The following is an 18,764-nucleotide window of genomic DNA, read 5'->3' on the forward strand; positions in this document are numbered from 1 at the left end:
TCCTAACAATATGATATGTATTCAATATAGTGATATATTGAATACATATCATATTCAATATATCATGTATATGTATACATTACACTACCTTCTGTAGTGTAATGTATGTGTTTCTATTCAATTGTAATGTTCCCAGGTTTTTGTGTAGTGTGTGTGGTATGACACCTGTAGAGGAGAGAATAACAGGTACAATAAGCACCCTATTCATCCTCCACAGATGCCTTATTTCCTGGGCAATACTTGCTGTGTACTATATGTGTACTTGCTGATTTTTTCAGTGATTGTGTTTTGTACATTGTGAGTGTTTAGAATGAATATATGTAGTATGATCCAAAAGTTTGGTGACTTGGCTTAAAATTCTTTATCTTAAAAAGTTTATATTGCCGATGCACAACCACCTTCAAAGTAATCACCTTGGGCAACGATACACTTTTTCCAGCGCTTGTATAACTTCTGGAAGCACTGCTGGAAGCCATTTTTTGAAACCTCCCGTAAGGCCTCCTGCGATGCTGCTCTCGCCTCATCTGATGGCACAAAACGGCATCCCTGCAAATGCTTTTTCATTGATGGAAACAAATAAAAATCACATGGGGCTAAGTCCAGTGAATAGGAGGGGGGCGTGGAAGCACATTAATTTGAGTTTTGGCGAGAAACTGTGTGACCATTTGGGACCAATGTGCAGGTGTGTTGTCATGCAGAAGGTATCAGTCTCCACTTTGCCAGATCTGTGGCTGTTTACGACGAATGGATTCGCTCAAACGACATAAAATGTCTAGATAATGCTCCTTGTTTATTGTTCTGCCTTCGGGAATAAATTCTGAATAAACAATTCCTTGAGAATCAAAAAACACCTCCATCATGACTTTCCCTTTGCTTGGTGCATGTTAAGATCTTCCATTAAAATACGCTGGCAACTAGTCTTTGATAAGTGAGTAGCCGCAGCAATTTTTTCAAGGGTTTGGCAACGATCTTTGCGAATACATTGAGAGACCAACTCAACATTTTTCTCGTTCCGTGAAGTCGAAGGACAGCCAGAGCATTCATCTCGTCTGTGATGGATTCTCGGTCTTCTTTAAAACGCCAATGCCATTTGTACATCTTTGATTTCGCCATGGTAAAATCACTGTACACCTTTCTTAGCAATTTTAAAGTCTCCATAGGTGTTTTACCTAAACGCTGACAAAATTTAATGTTGTAGTGCTGTTCTTGAAACTCCATTTTAACTACATTGCAAAACAAAGGTAACTATCTCCGAAAGAAAACAACAGCGCTCGTGGTTTAATCATGTGACATGGACGAAACCAATCTAAACACATAGGAATGGTTTGATAGAATCAATTTCATATGCTGTAACTTCAAATACATGCTTTTCTTGTCAAACATTACTGCAGTCCTCAAACTTTTGGATCGTACCATGTATATATAATGTATGTGATTTTATTGTGTTTGTTAGTGAGTGTGATGTCCGGTCTGTTGTGGTAAATTGTTTTATCTGTGATTATGGCTCTGTCATAGTACATTTTGTGCATGTTGTTTTCCAATACTGTCTGTGGAATGTATTTGTAGTATGGTTCTTGGATGTCTAATAATTTGTGTTTCTTTGTTAGCTCTTGATGTATTATATTTGTTACTCAATTATGTCTATGTAAATAATCTGTCTGTTCCAAGAGCTTGCAACCAGAACTGATGTGTTGTATAGTTTCTGGCATGAGGTGACATTTCTACATCATTCAACCAAGGACGTTTTACTTTGTCTTGCTCATTGAGATATTTTTTAAATTCTTCTTCAGAATCACAGGAGGTCTTTGATGAAGATGATAATTCATGTGTCAACATTTGAGTAGTGTCGTCAGCTATCACCTGTTCTTCGATTCTCAGACCTTCTATTCATATGGCTAATTCAAACAGAGCATTCTTAGTTCTATTTTCCCATTCCTCTGTTATTAAGCATTGAACCATGGGGTCAGGTTCAATATAGATGCCATCTAACAGAATGTCATTGTTTAGTAGATGATTTTCTTTTAACACCATTGTATTTTTGATTCCATTGGCTATGTTACTATCACTTTTAAAATAGTGGAAAATAAGACTCTTCCATTCCTTATAAAACAAACAAGGAGTCAAGTCTACTGCTTGAAATGCTTTTGTCGTGACATATGAATGAAGAAGCAAATTTTAAGTTCCTCTACTTCCATTGAGCTCCAGTTATCATCATGTTTGGATTGGCCATGTCCTTGAGGACAGATTTCAGTTCAAGAAACTAACATGTATAACTCTATCTAGTTGCTTCATCTAAAATTATCTCTTTTCTAGCTCTTCACTTAATTATTTCATTTATTTTTGGCATTCTAGTGGCTACTACAACATTTTGTACATTTTCAATATTACGTCTTGCATGTTCATTTTTCAAGTCATCATGAATTGCCAGTTACAATGTATGAGCTGCACAACTCATATGATGGATCTTAATTAAAAAGCTCAAAAGCAGCATCTTCAAACTTGTCTAAAGAATTAGTAATACTTCTATCATCCCATTTATCAGTATCATCTACTGCCTCCATAGAATTTATTTTTTCAACAGTATTCAGCACATTATTTGCAATGTCTGTCACAATTGCTACAATTTGTTCTATTTTAATATTGAATTCCTCTAAAACATCCAGCACTATTTTTTAATGCTGTTGCTCATGTGTTGGGATTTAATGTCTTTTATTGCCAAAGTGCATGACAACATCCTTTTGATTATTTATAAATTGTACATTAATGGCTAAGTAATTTATTTGGTGGAGTGTATAGGCATCTATTTTCTGAAAAACAAATTTTCCGTGTAAGAGATTCTTCAGTATAGTTTTCTCTTTGTTAGCATCCTCCAGTACTAGATTCTGAATACTGCTTCTTTCCAATGATACTCCAAGTTTACTGGCCATTTCTCCATTCAGTCTAATAAAAGCTGAACTGGAGAAAAAAGTGGGAGGGCACAGAATTTTTAAAAACAATTTCACTAATGCAGCTCTTAAATTTTTCAGCAATCATAGAGACAGTAACTTTATTTCTAGCAAAATAATTACTTATGATTGTCACTTTTCTTTCTTCTGCTGTTATCATTGTTGATGATGATCTTTAGCAAATTAGGATGATGGCATTGTATATGACATTTCATGTTTGATCCACTACTTGGCACATTAGTTCCTTTTCCAGAGTAAGCAGAAAGATTTTGGCCACAGATTTCACTATCACCACTCTCATGACATACAAAAAATAATTTGTCCTCACTTATTGTGAAATATTCATAAATTGAGGATTTTTTTCTTTGAGTCCTGATTCATCAGAGGTAAGGCTTGTGTTCAATTTTTATTTGCACTGGAAAAAAAAATATTTAAATCTCGTATATTTTTATAATACAGTCAAATCATGTCTATAATGGAATCTGTATATAGTGAAAACCTGTCATTAATGAAAAATTTCTTTGGTCCCTTGAACTTTTTGCAAAAAGTAATGTAAATTAACCTGTATATAGTGGAACCTGTCCAGCAAGAAACAGAAAGGAAAATTGGGCTCTATAATGGAAAAATTGATATCTTTATCTGATTTAACACAAATTTAACAAGAAGTTTACAAGTCTAGCATATATAAATCATAAAAAAGTAAAAACAATAAAACACATCAATCTGACCAAATTGCTTCAGTGCAATCCAGTCACTGACACCAAGCTGAAAAATCTTGCCAGCAGATAAATTCATTGATTTTTTTTATGTCCACTTCATCATCCATACTGGCCCTGCTACACAATTATAAAACTCTACAAGCCCAATTCTTTGCTTGCATTTTTACAGAGGTTCTGTAATGTCAATATGATATAATACTATAATTTTCAGATATGATCACTGTGTTTTTACTCATAGTGTTAATTTTTTGAACTTAAATTTTCCATAAACTTGATTCCCATGGCTTCAGTAACACAAATCAAAAATTTCTTGTAAATTTCATTCGTTTTAATTGTAGACTGCTCTAAATGAGCAACCTTATTTTATGGACATCTGTACATACAATATTATTAATATAACTACATTATATAAATATTAAAATATCGATTATAATGCAAATAAAATATAACGATATATCTGTGTACAAATTACATTCTACTAAATTTAATTCTAATAAGAATTTTGTTTTATATTCATATATGTATAATACTAATAACTCTTCAATATATTTAATATAAAAATATCATACGAAAAATTGAATAATAATTACTTTAAGAGTAGCTATTTGTTCTTCAGATGCTTTTTTCAAAGCAGTAACAATCATCCAAGAACATTTTCCATCTGCAATATCTGTACCTTGCTTACCCGTAATCACTTGATCACCATAACAATCAAGATAATCATCCTATACAAAAACAAAAATTAAGAATTTTATTTAAACATACTCAAAATTATAGAAATAATCATTAAAACATATTTTAAAATCAAATGATCCTTAAAATTAAATGAAATATTTAACATTAATGGTTTTTCATTATTTAAATATCCATTAATTAAATTCATCTTAAATTAATTATATATTACAAATAAAATATTTTAAAATTCAATTTACAGTTTTCTATGCATTTTATAAAATTTCTAAAACTGATTTTTAATCAAAGAAATAATAAATGAAACAATAAGTTAAATTTGTTCTTTAATTTAATGTAAATACAGATCTCATTCTTAAATACAAATTTACGATATATGAATATAAACATTAAAAATCAAAGTATTTGATTTAAAATTCACCCAACAAATAGAAAGATTATATTATTTAGTTAAAGGAAATTAGCAAAGTTTGTTTTAATCTGCCTTCAATTTTATTTATGGGTGGCATCTAATACTTTGAATGACTAACTTCAAATGCTAAATTTGACAAAAAGTTGTTTTGAAGTTTGAATTGTACTCCAATGTCTGAGCACACAGTATAAAAATGCATTCAAAGCATAAATGCAATCTGTTGTGCACCCAAGTCATCTCTCACTCTTGCATTACACTCATATGTTTTCAGTGCTTTTTTCACTTTATTTTTGGTGTGTTTGGTTATATACAGAGAGGTGCAAACATAGATACACAGTTGAGAATCTGATAAATACAAATGTTTGGTGTTCATTATTATTATTTTTATCACCTTTTATTAGTTCCTATTCCTTATTTGTGATTTAATTTGTACATAAATAATAAATGTTTTTTCTTCCTATTTTCTCCCTGTATGCTTTTTTCCATAATAAATGTATACCTACTTTTGCACCCCCCTGTATATCGTATGTTATTCATTGATTTTTAACAATTTCTTTTGGAAATTTTCTTCATCTACAGCTTTTGGGCACACAATACATTTTGTATCCTTTAGTTCAAAATTTCCTGAATGGAACTTTTTAAACAATATTTGACATGTTCAAAGTTCATGAGCATTTTCCTCATGCATATTATGAATTTTTTTCTACTGTTTGTATGCTGTTATCTTTCTGAAACTCGAAGCATGATGTGCCAATATGCTTTTCATCTGAAAACATTTCAACTTGATTTTATTCAGGAAAAATCCAGCAACAAATAGTGTAACTTTCCTGGCTGTTATGAGATTTTATTTAAAAAAATAATTTTTATATTTTTAATTACAATATAATAAATAAAATTGTATGTGGCACCATTTGTTATGAGATTTTGTTATGAAAACTTTGTATATTTTTAATTATCAAATAGTAAAAAACCTAATTTTGAGGGTAATGATCAGTTTCATAAAGCATTGTAAATACTATTAACATATAACATCATTAAATTCAATCCCACTTGATATATGACGCATGACCACCCCTCTATCTCCACATCCCCTCAACCTTTCACCTCCAAAATTTAATAGAATCAATACCCCTTATACACAAGCTGCTGTGCCAAATTTTATTTCATAAATTTCACCCCATCCTGAGATATTAAACAAAATAGATGCCCACACATACACACACACTTTGACCTTTTTTGGATTCAGACAGTCTTAAAACGTGGAGATTTGCAAAAAAAAGCTCAGAGGGTCAAATCTGACATGTTTCTAATACTTTCCCTTGCTAAGTATACATAACAGCCAGGAAAGTAAAATGTGAAGTAAAACATTTAAAATAAGCTTCCAAACAAAGAACATAATCTCACATTAGCAATAATGTGAGATTATATTCTTTTATTTTTTAAACAAGTTGGGAAACCTGCTTAGTAAGACAAAATATATAATTAATTTTATCACTTGAACCCTGTTACAAGTGTTTGTTTGGAAAGTGAAATTTAACACATTATATTCTTAATAATGTGTTAAATTTCATTACTGTTATAATTAAATCACACATCAAAGTTAAGTAACATCAGCTGTTAGAAATATGGAAAAACTTTTTGCTTAACCCAAATATAACCTAGTTTCTTTAGAAAAAATGTTTGTCCTTATTTTCCACTGGAGAAAATATTTAAAAAAGAATGGAAACTATGTACAAAAATAGCTTAGACTATGTATTTCAAATGGCTAATTTAACTTTTTATCGTAATTTATTAATAGGTTGTTATAAAAGATTATATCTTACTTTTGTGACATGCTTCATAGAAACAAACAAATATAGAACAGAAACAAAATTATTATTAACAATCAAGATTTTCATAATTCTAATAATAATTATATTAATCCAGTAATTAGACTTAACAATTTTTGAGCTATAAGCATGATTAAGCTAACAAATTTGACTTAAAGTGGATAAGCTTTCTCTTGTGTATTAATATTAATTAGAAGACTCTAGAAGAAAAGAAAGATCAACCTTGAGCAAAAATCAACCTACAACTTATAAACATTTAGGTTAAGTAAACTTAAATTAATTTACTTATATTAAATGAACAGAAACAAAGAAATAGGTTTATTTTAATCAATTTTGTTAATTTAAATCTCTCTGTAATCTGCAATACATATCTGTATAACAGTTATTTTCTGTTTTTATATAAATCAATTCATCCTTTTATTTTTTCAACTAAAGAATTTCAATAAAGTTCAAAAAAATGAAAAATATCTATTGATGTGAAAAAATATGAAATTATTGAATTTATTGCTTTTTCATTTTAGATTAGATTAACTTTTTATAAACTTACTTGAACTTGAAAGAACTGGCCCATCTTCAATAAAATCTGCTCTGCATTCCTATGGTCAGTTTCATTTGTTTTACCTGCCTTTATTAAAACAGTTTTAGAATATTATTAACATTTTTTTAAACTTGCTAGTTTTTTAAAAAAGAAAAAAAAGTCTATTTGATAGTTTTTATATAATTAGGAAGAATAGTCAACATAAGTCATTTTAAAGAATACTAAGGGACAAAAATGAAAAACTCCTTTGTAATGTAATGTAGACTTAATGTTTTTAGTCTAGCTTGGAATATCTTTTAAATATATGTAATATACTGTAAAATTTACAAAAACTGCAATAGTTAATCACTTGTATGTAGTAATATTATTAGTTAATCATCTTATTAAAAGTGATTATAATCCTCATGTTTAAAAAGTTAAGTTTTGGTGCTGTTCTTTTCACAATTCAATGTAATTATTAGTTTAAAACAATTTCATCCCAAATATTATTGATTTGAGTTGTAAAGTAAAACCTTCCAATATGGAACATTTTCTAAGACTAATTTCTTCAAAGTCAAGTAATCTTTAGATGAACATTTTTCAAAATATTTATACTTCCTTTTCAAATCTCCAAAATGTCTGCAGGTCTGAATAAGCATACATAGTTTCAAAACATTAACCTAAGTAATATATGACTGTAATATATGTAATATATAACTAAGTAATATATATAATAAGTAATATATAACTAAGTAATATATATAATAAGTAATATATAACTAAGTAATATATATAATAAGTAATATATAACTAAGTAATATATATAATAAGTAATATATAACTAAGTAATATATATAATAAGTAATATATAACTAAGTAATATATATAATAAGTAATATATAACTAAGTAATATATATAATAAGTAATATATAACTAAGTAATATATATAATAAGTAATATATAACTAAGTAATATATATAATAAGTAATATATAACTAAGTAATATATATAATAAGTAATATATAACTAAGTAATATATATAATAAGTAATATATAACTAAGTAAGTATGTATAATTAAGTATAACTAAGTAAGTATAATATATATAACTAAGTAATATATGACTAAGTAATATATATGAAATCAAATATTTAATAAAGAAGCAGTAAAAAAACTGTATTATTGTTTTTATCAGAAATAAATTTTAATTTAGAATGTTTTCAAACAAATTATTTATACTCTTTAAAATCCTTTATCAAAATCCTTTACAGTGGTATCTCAGAACTTGAACGTCTGAAAGGTTGAAAAACTTCGAATCTGAACATTTTTTTTGAGGAAATTTTGCTCTAAAAGTCAAACTTTTCTTAGAACTTGAACACAAACAAATATGACATATATTGTATCATTTCTGTATGGGTACACTTAATGCAATAGTGTTGCCAGATTTGGTTTATTTTTATTTTGGACTACTTACAGCTTGCTACTTTTTGGATTACAAACAATGAAAATTCATTACTTTTCTAAATCCATTCATGCAAGTTTTAGACACTCATTGAATAAGCCTAGCCATATTCAGTTCATCTCCTGCTTCTGTTCCAAAAGCATCCTCACATAACTTGATTTTTTACTTGCTGTGCTTTTGATGGCTTTTGTTTTATTTACACTCCTGTGCATTCACCATGGTGTCTAAGAAAAGAGTTGAGGCTATGAAACCTCAGAGAAAACTTAAAAGAACAATGATTGAGGTAAAAAAAAACTCTTAAACCAGAAAAGACCACCTTCCTCACCTTTTCCAGCAAATTTTTACCACAACACATATGTTTTTGGCCTTCTTTGGTAATCTGCCTCAAGTTGAATGAAAAAATGAAATGACAAACCTGAGCATTCCAAATGATAACATTCTATAGCTTCAAATGATGTTTTAACTTAAAACATTTTTTTTTGTAACTGACTTTTTTTAAATTGTAATTACTGTACATCACAAATAAATATCATAAAAATTGTATACATAAATTAAATTGTAGTAAATATTAACCATTATAAGGAAATTAATAATACATGCAGTATCATATCAATTTTATTTAATTTCATATAATTCAAAATTTAAAAAAATGAAGTGAAAAAGAATTTATTGCTACTGTATTTCTAATTTCTATTATAAATAATGTAATAAAGTAACTTATGATGGAAATAGAAATTACAAATAACTAATGAAAAATTTATCTGATCTTTTAATTTGTGAATTAAAGTTAGTTAATAAATATAATTTTTACCACATTTATTGTATTAAAATTAAATGAAATTATGTTAAATTATCTCAGAAAACTTTTAAAATAAATATTCAACAAATTAAACTTGTAACATGTTTAAAATAAATTGGCTTCCTCAAATAATCTGTTTAAAGTTATTTAACAATGTTTTTAGTCATTATTTAGGCCATAATCAGCTTACAATTTTACTTTGAATGGACTGGAACAAAATTTATGAGATTTTTAAAAAAGTCCAGTTCATTTGTATTATTAAATACCATGTTTTAGTAAATCATTTAATTAAGGAAAGCTACTTTCAATAATTCATTAATGAATTAGAAATTCAACATTTCTATTCTCTTAAATATTTTTATGTGATATTTTATTTATATTTATATCTGTTTAATTATAACTGTTAATAAAACTTTTATGCATTAATGATTAAATACTATATAAAATCAGATTTGACTTACCAAATATAATGCTAATTTTATAGGCAGAACACATGTATAATAAGCTGTTTTGTACATAGTTATAGCTGAATATTTGTCTTCAGTAAAAAATTCAAATTTGGATGACTGATGAGAATATTCAGACATCATATCCAAGCATTGTCCAAAAGAAGTCAATCTAATCATCTGATAGAAAAATGTACTTCTCACCAATTTAAAATAATTTCATTATAAACATAAAAATTTATTAAACATTCATATAAATTTATATGTATTTTTACTTTATTGTTCATTCAATTAGACTAAGCAAATTTATCATCCAAATTTAGTGTGTATGTTTAACTCAATTCATTCAATACATATTTATGCATATAAATTACTATTTGAATAATATTTTCTTTTATTTTAATACAAAGCCCACTCTGAAAGTTTCTGGATATGTGAAAACCATTAGACACAGAAAAACTGTCTGTGATATTTTACTGCCACTGAGCATAAGTTCAACAGTGTACCTGCATCCTTGAAATTTCCTGTTGGGGGAAATGCCTGACCTTGGAAGTGCCACCAAATCTGGATGTTGAAAATGGAGCTGAAGCAGGAGCATTTCCAATCAATGATGATTTACAACTTTAAATCTGGTTTGTCAGAGTCCCAGTGCCTCCATAGTTTGCAAGCAGTTTGATTCTTGTCCATACAGAATGTAAGTATTCTGGTAGTTTGAATAATTTAGATGTGGATCTGCAACTGCAGTGACTCCAGAAAATGTGGTTCATGTTGAGAAACTGTTTAGAGAATATCTCCAAATAACCCATAAGGATATCAAGCACACCTTGGGTATTAAATCAGCAGCAGTGAATGGTATCTTGCACTATCATCTTTACATGTATGACCATGAAAGCAAGAGACAGTCCACAGTTTGTGTCTTCTCCAACAAAGCACCATCTGTTGGACTTTAGGAAGACAGTTAATGCTGAGTGGTATGTCACCATTTGTCTTCCTAAAGTCTTTCAAGAAATGTCCCTACACAAATACCCTAAAACATGTCTTTGTGTACTCTTGCTGCACCATGACAATGCAATGGCACATACAGTAATGAGAATGGTAGACTACTTGAGCAGTTCTGGGGTGTAGTTGGTCATCCATTTACCTTATAGTCCAGATTTAGCACCCTATGACTTCTGTTTCCCAAATCCAAGGAAGTCCTCAAGGGATGTCATTTTAGGAGTCCAGAAAACACAGTTGCTGTATACAGAGACACCTTAACAGACATCGCAGAAGACTGGTGTCAAGGCTTCCAAAGCTGCTTCTGTTGCATTGATGGTGTGTTGAGCATCAGCATGAGTACTTTGATAAGATATGAGGACAGAACAACAAACAGGGTCATTGAATCTGGAAACTTTCAGAGTGACCCTCATATCATATGAAATTGAACACACAGATACTGGTTAGAACAATTAATAATAAAGAAAAGACTATCTTGTCTGCATGGAGAATGTTATTCAAGATTCCCAACCAGCAAAGGATGTAACACACTAATACCCCATAGTTTTGCATATATGTTATTCATATTTATATATTAAATTAAAACATTCCATGCTTCATATTTATTTTTTAAATTTAAAATGTTCTGTTCCAGCTTTTATCTAATGTTCTAATACTATATTCTTTTAAAATCAAACCTGATGATGTCTATTGTATATAAATGAAAACATTTGTTTAAATAAAGGATTTTTAATTTTGCTAGTGTAGTGCATTTCATAATTTCATAACTCTGCTTATTACATGAAATTTCAACCAATTCAATTTTTTTACTTTGATATAATGCATTTAATTGCATTTAACTACAAATCAAAACAATTTTAATATATGGCTGTTGTGATCATATTAAATTTATTTTTATAGTATTATTAAAATCATTAAATATTTTACAAATTCACTGTTTTGGGATTTTTGGGAATTTTTTCAACTTCAAAATACTTTAAATTCCAGATTGGTTTGATTAACACATATTTAAAGTATATACCCTTCATTAAATGTCTTAAAAATTATTGACTAATTCCTAAAAATACAGTGTGTCCAAGAAAGATCTTTATCATTCTAAACATTAATAACAAAAATACTAACAGGTGAAATGAAATGCAGTTTGCTGCAAAAGAATGAAGAAATCTAAGAGTTTTTTCTGGTATCAATTGCCTGAGGTAGATTGCCAGTTGTGAAAAGGACACATACCTTGGCCTCCATGATTGCCCAACATAACTCCACTGGATTTCTTTTTTTGGGGTTATGTTAAAGACAAGGCTTATCAAACACCTGTTTCTGATATCCGTTTTAAAGGAAAGGATACAATTGGCAATCCTCACTGTTACACTGCAAATGTTAAAAAACACTTGGAGGGAAATTGAGTACAGACTCGACATTGTTCGTACTACTAATGGAGCTCACGTACATCTACATTGAAGGTACTGTAAAAAAACTCTTAGATTTCTTCATTCTTTTGCAGCAAACTGCATTTCATTTCACCTTTAATATTTTTTTTTATTAATGTTTAGAATGATAAAGATCTTTCTCAGGCATGCTGTCTTGTCTCAGGCTTTTTCTTGTCATTTATATATGTTATTCATTACTTAACATGGACATATTATTACAGATAACTGAATAAGAAAATGCTAAAAATATTCTTTTTTGTATTTTCTTCAATTTGGGAATATTACATTACCCTTAAATAAAAAGGAAACCTTTTTTCTCATTAAAAACATATTAAGATAATTACTTAAAACAATCAAATCACATAAGTTAGTTATAAAATTATTTAATTAAAATATTTAAAATTATATTCTTAAAATAGGAAAAAAACAAAACCAAACATTTGAAATAAATATTTTTGACTGAAATATGTAAAATAAGAAAAAACTTGTTACTAACCGAATGAAATGTTTCTACAACATTTACATAACAAGGCAAATTTTTAAAATGTTTTTTTAATAGATAAAAAATTCCACTTTCGATCATTATAGCATCATTTATAGCCATCAATCCAATGTTTTCCTAATTAAAAAAAATAACAAAACATTAATTGAATACTATAAAATTTATGCTGAATGAAAGTTATACTCAAAATATCTATTTTGAGTATAACTTAAAAATTTAACTAATATTTATAATTCTTAAAACTGAAATAATGATTTTTACAGTATGATATTTATAATTTTATGAACAAGAATTATACAAAATTATATAAAAATCACAGGAAAAAAATTAACTAAAACAGTAAATAAATTTCAAAATAAATTAATTCAAAAGATAAAATCTAAGTTTACAAAAATCTAATACTTTATTAATTTGCGTAAATTTAATTAGTCATAATTTTAAATTTAAAAAATTAAGTTAAATGTTATTAAATCTCATCTCTTCATTGTTTTTATGTAAACTATAAGATTACTTTATAATTTATAATTTTTTAACCAATTTTAATTAAACATTAACACTAATTTTTCATTCATTTTTTTTCTTGTTTTATGAGTCATAAATTTTTTTTCTTTCCAATTATCATTACCAATAATAATGACAATAAATTTTGTATTCATATAAACATAAAATATTATTCCTTTTAAAATATTGCACCCAAAATGCATAGTAAATAAGTAAATACGATGAATACGAAAATAAGCTTTTGTCTCTGATTAAATGTGGTCCAGGCAAAAAAAACAGTGGTTATTTCTGTAGAATTAACCCATGAAGTTTCATCAATTTTTGAGGAAATATTTTTTTGAAAAATTGATTTTTAAAAGGAATATAAAGAAAACTGCACCATTGATATATACATATCAGCATATCATATACTTATAGCATAAAATATTATTATTTAAACATTAACATTTTCTTTCAACTAAGATGAAACTACCTGAACTGGAACTATTTTATATTATGATTGCTAGTGCTGAACCAAACAATCCGTATTATTCGGTATTCAGCAAAATACCAGACATATGCATTGAATATTTGGACTGACTACATTCTCAAAGCCAAAGCTCAAAGCTTCCTTAAAAATATGTATTTTAATGCATATTTTTGATATATTTAATCAGTAAAAAAAGATTTGGCATATATAATTGGTTTAATCTTTTTACATCTTTAATGTCAAGTTTTGTTAGAAACTACTACATTTCACACATTTTTTTTTTATAAACATTAATGTATTTACATCATGAATTTAAATAGAAATGATAAGTAAAACTTGTGATAAAATTTAAGAGCACTGTTTATCAATGTTAATAAAATTTTAATGAGTAAAACACAAAAAACACAAAATAAGTACAAAATATCTCACAAGTACTTTTGGTATTTATAGAATGTTTTCTTATTTAATGTAAATAAATGTAAATAATAAATTTATATAAATTTATTATTTACATTATATATTATTACATTATATTAATGTAAACAAGCAATTATTTATTGTGACATGGTTACAATGCCAGGCTGCAATTTTTAATCATATTTTTAATGTAGTTAATTTAAAATATGTGCTCTCCATCTCAAATTAGTAGTGGCTTGCCCCTGTACATCATACTTTTCCTTTAACAATAGAGTAGTGCTGGCCATCTAGCTATACCCTACAGGGAAATTTGTAAACTGAAATAACATGACTTCCGGTTTGCATCAAAAAGTATAGTTAATTGGGACCTTCTGCCCCTCAGGTTTCCACATCATATCTAGCCTCATCTTTCATCCATCTAACTCCATTCTCGAGATTAAAGGACAGACAAATGAACAGATGTACAATTTTTTCAAATTGCAGTCCAATAATAAATTTATATTATGTTCTAAAATTTGTTTTCTTTTTATGAATAAAACATTCTATAAATGCCAAAAGTACTTGTGAAATATTTTGTACTTATTTTGTGTTTTACTCTTTAAAATTTTATTAAACTCAAGAGACAGTGCTCTTAAATTTTATCACAAACTATTTTATTTATCGTTTTCATTTAAATTCATAATATAAATACATTAATGTTTATAAAAACAAGTGTGAAATGTAGCAGTATCTAACAAAACTTGACATTAAAGATGTAAAAAGACTAAATTATTATATCTGTCGAACTTTTTATAAATTTATTATTTATACATATACAGTAGAACCTCGATTATCTGGACTAATTGGAGATGAAGGTAGTCCGGATAAGGAAAAATTTGGATAATCGAAACAAATCCTTTAATTTGTCTTTTAATGATAATACAACACATTTTCTTTTCGATGACATATTGGTAATATTAAAAATAAATACTGTATTTAAATTGTGATCAAATTTTCAAGAAACAAACATTCGTATTGAATTTGGACTATTACTAACCAGTGCTAACAGACTACCTATTGTTTAGAAGGCCCTCCGGTGGCACAAGAAGACGGATTTTATAAAATAAAAAGCAGTTGAAACTGCATTTTTATGAATAAAAATTTGACAAACTATTTATTGTTTTATGACGAACAAAACTTTTTTGTCACATTTGCAGCTTTTAAGTAATGCATAAACCTTCGAGGCGCTTCGGACCGCGAGGCATAGGTGGTGGCCCATGTTGCCCATATACCGCCCTTGGTCATAGAAATGATGTAATTTGAATATAAATTATTTATAAATACGTATATCAAGTTATATTTTTATTATGACGCAAAATATATTTAAAAATTTACTGTGCTGGGTGAGACATTGTTGAAACAAAAAAGTTATGCATTCCATCACGTACATAAACAGTATCGTAATTTGCCAAGTGCAAATCAGCAATTTTTGTTTATTTTGAAAAATCCGGATAATCGAAAATCCGGATAATAGAGGTTCTACTGTATATAATAAAATGGTTGTCTGTCTGTCCTCTATACACTTTTCACCAATATGCACCTGTATGAAAAAGGAAATTTAAACTGGAAAATAATTCAAAACTATCATGCAAACAACCTTTTCATTCTCCAGTACACTTATTTAACGATTGGTTTATTTATTCGTCTCCATACACCAGAATGTAATAAAAATAACTCTTTACTTTTAACCTTGTAACCAGAGTGGTTGTGTTATATGTCAGCAAACGTTTTCGACGCCTCCTTCTGGGCTCTTCCTCAGGCTTTTTCTATAAATACTAAGCCGGACGTTGAGAATCGAATACCTTCTTTTGAGCCATTTAGCCGCATGCGATGATTCGAGTGATAAACAGCTCAAAAGAAGGTATTCGATTCTCAACGTCTGGCTTAGTATTTATAGAAAAAGTCCAAGGAAGAGCCCAGAAGGGGCATCGAAAATGTTCGCTGACATATAACACAACACTACAGTTACAAGGTTACAAGGTTAAAAGTAAGAGTGATTGGATTATTTAAATTAATTTGTAAAGCAGTTTGAAAACATTTGTCCAATTCTTAAATAAGTATGCTGGAAAGTGAAAAGATTGTTTGCATATTTATGCATCCATATTTTTATATAGAAACCTTATAGAAAAAATACAAATCAAATATTGGTTGCATTGGAATGGAACAAAAATTTTTAAAACATTCTATAATAAATATGCAATGTGGAAATTATTTTAAGAATATTTCAAACATTACCTATATAAAATGCTTCAGCTGAACAATCTTTTTCCTGTCTAAAGAGAATTAAAAATTATGTAAGAATCAAAATGAACAAGAACCAGTTACATTCCATAACAATTCTCTATATTGAATATGAATGATATCATACAATCAACTGTGATGACTTTATTGAAAAATTCACAAAAGTCTCAAAAAAGCATATTTAAACTTGATTTTTTATTTATGAATGAAAAGAATGTTTAAAGAAAATTAAAATAAATGTATTTATAAAATAATGTAATGTAACTAAATCTAATAATTGTGATCTAAATGTAATGATAATAAAAATGTAAATTAAATCATTATTGTCATTATTTTTTTCATTACGGGCCTTAATTTAATAAGTAATTAATAAGTGAATTCTTTAAATAAAAATCACTGTGTATACAGTAGACCCCACCTTATAACACTGTTGATAATTCCATTTTATATGAATTCCATGTTGTACAAGTCACTTAGATTTTACAAATACATGTGCCGGGTTGCGAACGGCTCACATATTTGTAAAATCTAAGTGACTCGTACAATGTGGAATTCATATAAAACGGAATTATCAACAGTGTTATAGGGGGGTCTACTGTATTGAGAAAGTTATCAAATTAAATTAGTTTAATAAAATAGGGGCCCTTTCAAATTTTACCATCCAGAAGCCCAGAGTAAGGTAATCTGCCACTACATACTAGTATTAAAGTTTCAATACATGACTCCAAATGGGGAATGGTAACTAAGGATTTTATAAGATTAGTTGTAGATTTAGTTAAATTTAGACTAAAAATATAATAATTAATAGGTCAACATATGTGATGTAATAAAATCATAAAGATCTTTGATACCAACATCTGTGAAACTAAATATCCCACTGTGTTGCATAATATGTTGTCAAGATGTTCACAGTGCAATCGTAAAGCTGTTGACAGCTGTGCACAGTTTTAAACATTTTGTTAATAGTTTATAATTTTAATGTTTTGTAAGTGTGAGTCTTGTAATAATACCTTTAAGATAATTTTATGCCTTATATTTTATAAATGTTATTCACCTAACTGAAGACAGCCATTAACACCACAAGCAGAAATGCATTTTAAGGATATATAAGGCAAAAAATAGTTTCGTATGTGTGATAACCCTTTCATTGTAATAATATTCTATATATGTGTAATAAAGTATATTTGTATTAAATATCTTAAAAAAAGGGATTAAAGGCTTATTGTTAATAAAATTTTTGCTGAAGTTTTCTGGACATCTGACCTTAACTGAAAATGATTCTGACCAAAAATATGGCTAAATCATTTGCAATAATTTACAATCTAGTCTTTATTGCTATAAGGAAATTTATAAATGGAAATTAAAAAATATTCTTTTATTCTTTATTCTTAAAGAAAACATTAAAATAACAAAGAAAATAGCTATGGAGGGAAAAATATATAGGTAAAAAACATTTATAAATAAGATTTATATTTCATCCAATTTTTGTTTGATTTTATTACATTTTTCAATTAAATAAATTAAATGCTATTTATACCTATCATGTTTCAGCTCTAGCCAATGTAACAACACAATAATGTGCATTAATTTATTTTAAATTAAAAACACATTAAAAGTAAGCAAGACATTGGCTTTTTTTCAGCAATTTATCACACAAGGAACACTTATTTATATAGGCTTTATTAATGGAGGAAATTCATTTTGAGTCTTAATAAGACACAAAAGTGAGTCTTAATAAGACACAAAATGAATTTCCTCCATTAATAAAGCCTGTATCAATAAGTTTCCTTGTGTGATAAGTTACTGAAAAAAAAAAGCCAAAAACTTTAGGTTTTTGGCTTTTTTTCAGTAGTACAGCAGTTCAGTAGTGACAGCTTAACAGTTTGGAATCAAACTGTTAAGCTGTCACTTAGAAATTGGACTGATTCAAAAATGATACCTAACAACATATTTGATCATAATGTTTAAACAATATTTCATACGTTCCGAAATTTTGGCAAAATTTTTATGCTTTAGTCTACTGAAAAAGATCTAAATGAAGATGAAAAAAAATTCCCCAAGTTTTCTCGGTCAATACAAAATCCCCAATCTAGGAACAATAAACAGCCTTGCATGAAAACTGCCTTTGGTTCTCAACATCACTTCCTGCTTTCCTATCTGAACTTGCCATGTGATGTTACAACATCACTAAGTGTGTGGTGCACTGGACTCCCACACAGGAGCTTTGACATTCTGCTGTTTTCCTGAAGTGTGCTTTGTGATTCAATTTCATGCTAAATGTCTAAATAAGAGGATTAGGGTTTTTTATTGCCAATATTATATATTTATTGCCACTTTAATAAAAATATCACCAAGT

The 18,764-nt window shown here is 28.0% G+C and overlaps 1 protein-coding gene across 1 annotated transcript in view; it reads right to left on the reverse strand.

The window, feature by feature from the left end:
• Window positions 1-3,720: 3,720 nt before the first annotated feature.
• The window catches only part of LOC111624289 (farnesyl pyrophosphate synthase-like), a 30,303-nt gene continuing 15,259 nt past the window's right edge, over window positions 3,721-18,764 (reverse strand). Inside the window, exons 6-10 of the mRNA XM_023367138.1 lie at window positions 12,736-12,858; window positions 9,835-9,999; window positions 7,143-7,220; window positions 4,255-4,389; window positions 3,721-4,037 (exon numbers count right to left, since the gene is read on the reverse strand). Coding sequence (XP_023222906.1) covers window positions 4,023-4,037; window positions 4,255-4,389; window positions 7,143-7,220; window positions 9,835-9,999; window positions 12,736-12,858 — 516 coding nt within the window. The 3' untranslated portion in view covers window positions 3,721-4,022. The remainder of the gene's footprint in view (window positions 4,038-4,254; window positions 4,390-7,142; window positions 7,221-9,834; window positions 10,000-12,735; window positions 12,859-18,764) is intronic.

This window comes from Centruroides sculpturatus, unplaced genomic scaffold, assembly GCF_000671375.1.
Source record: "Centruroides sculpturatus isolate CEXI.00-Female unplaced genomic scaffold, Cexi_2.0 scaffold29, whole genome shotgun sequence".
Lineage (NCBI taxonomy): Eukaryota > Metazoa > Arthropoda > Arachnida > Scorpiones > Buthidae > Centruroides > Centruroides sculpturatus.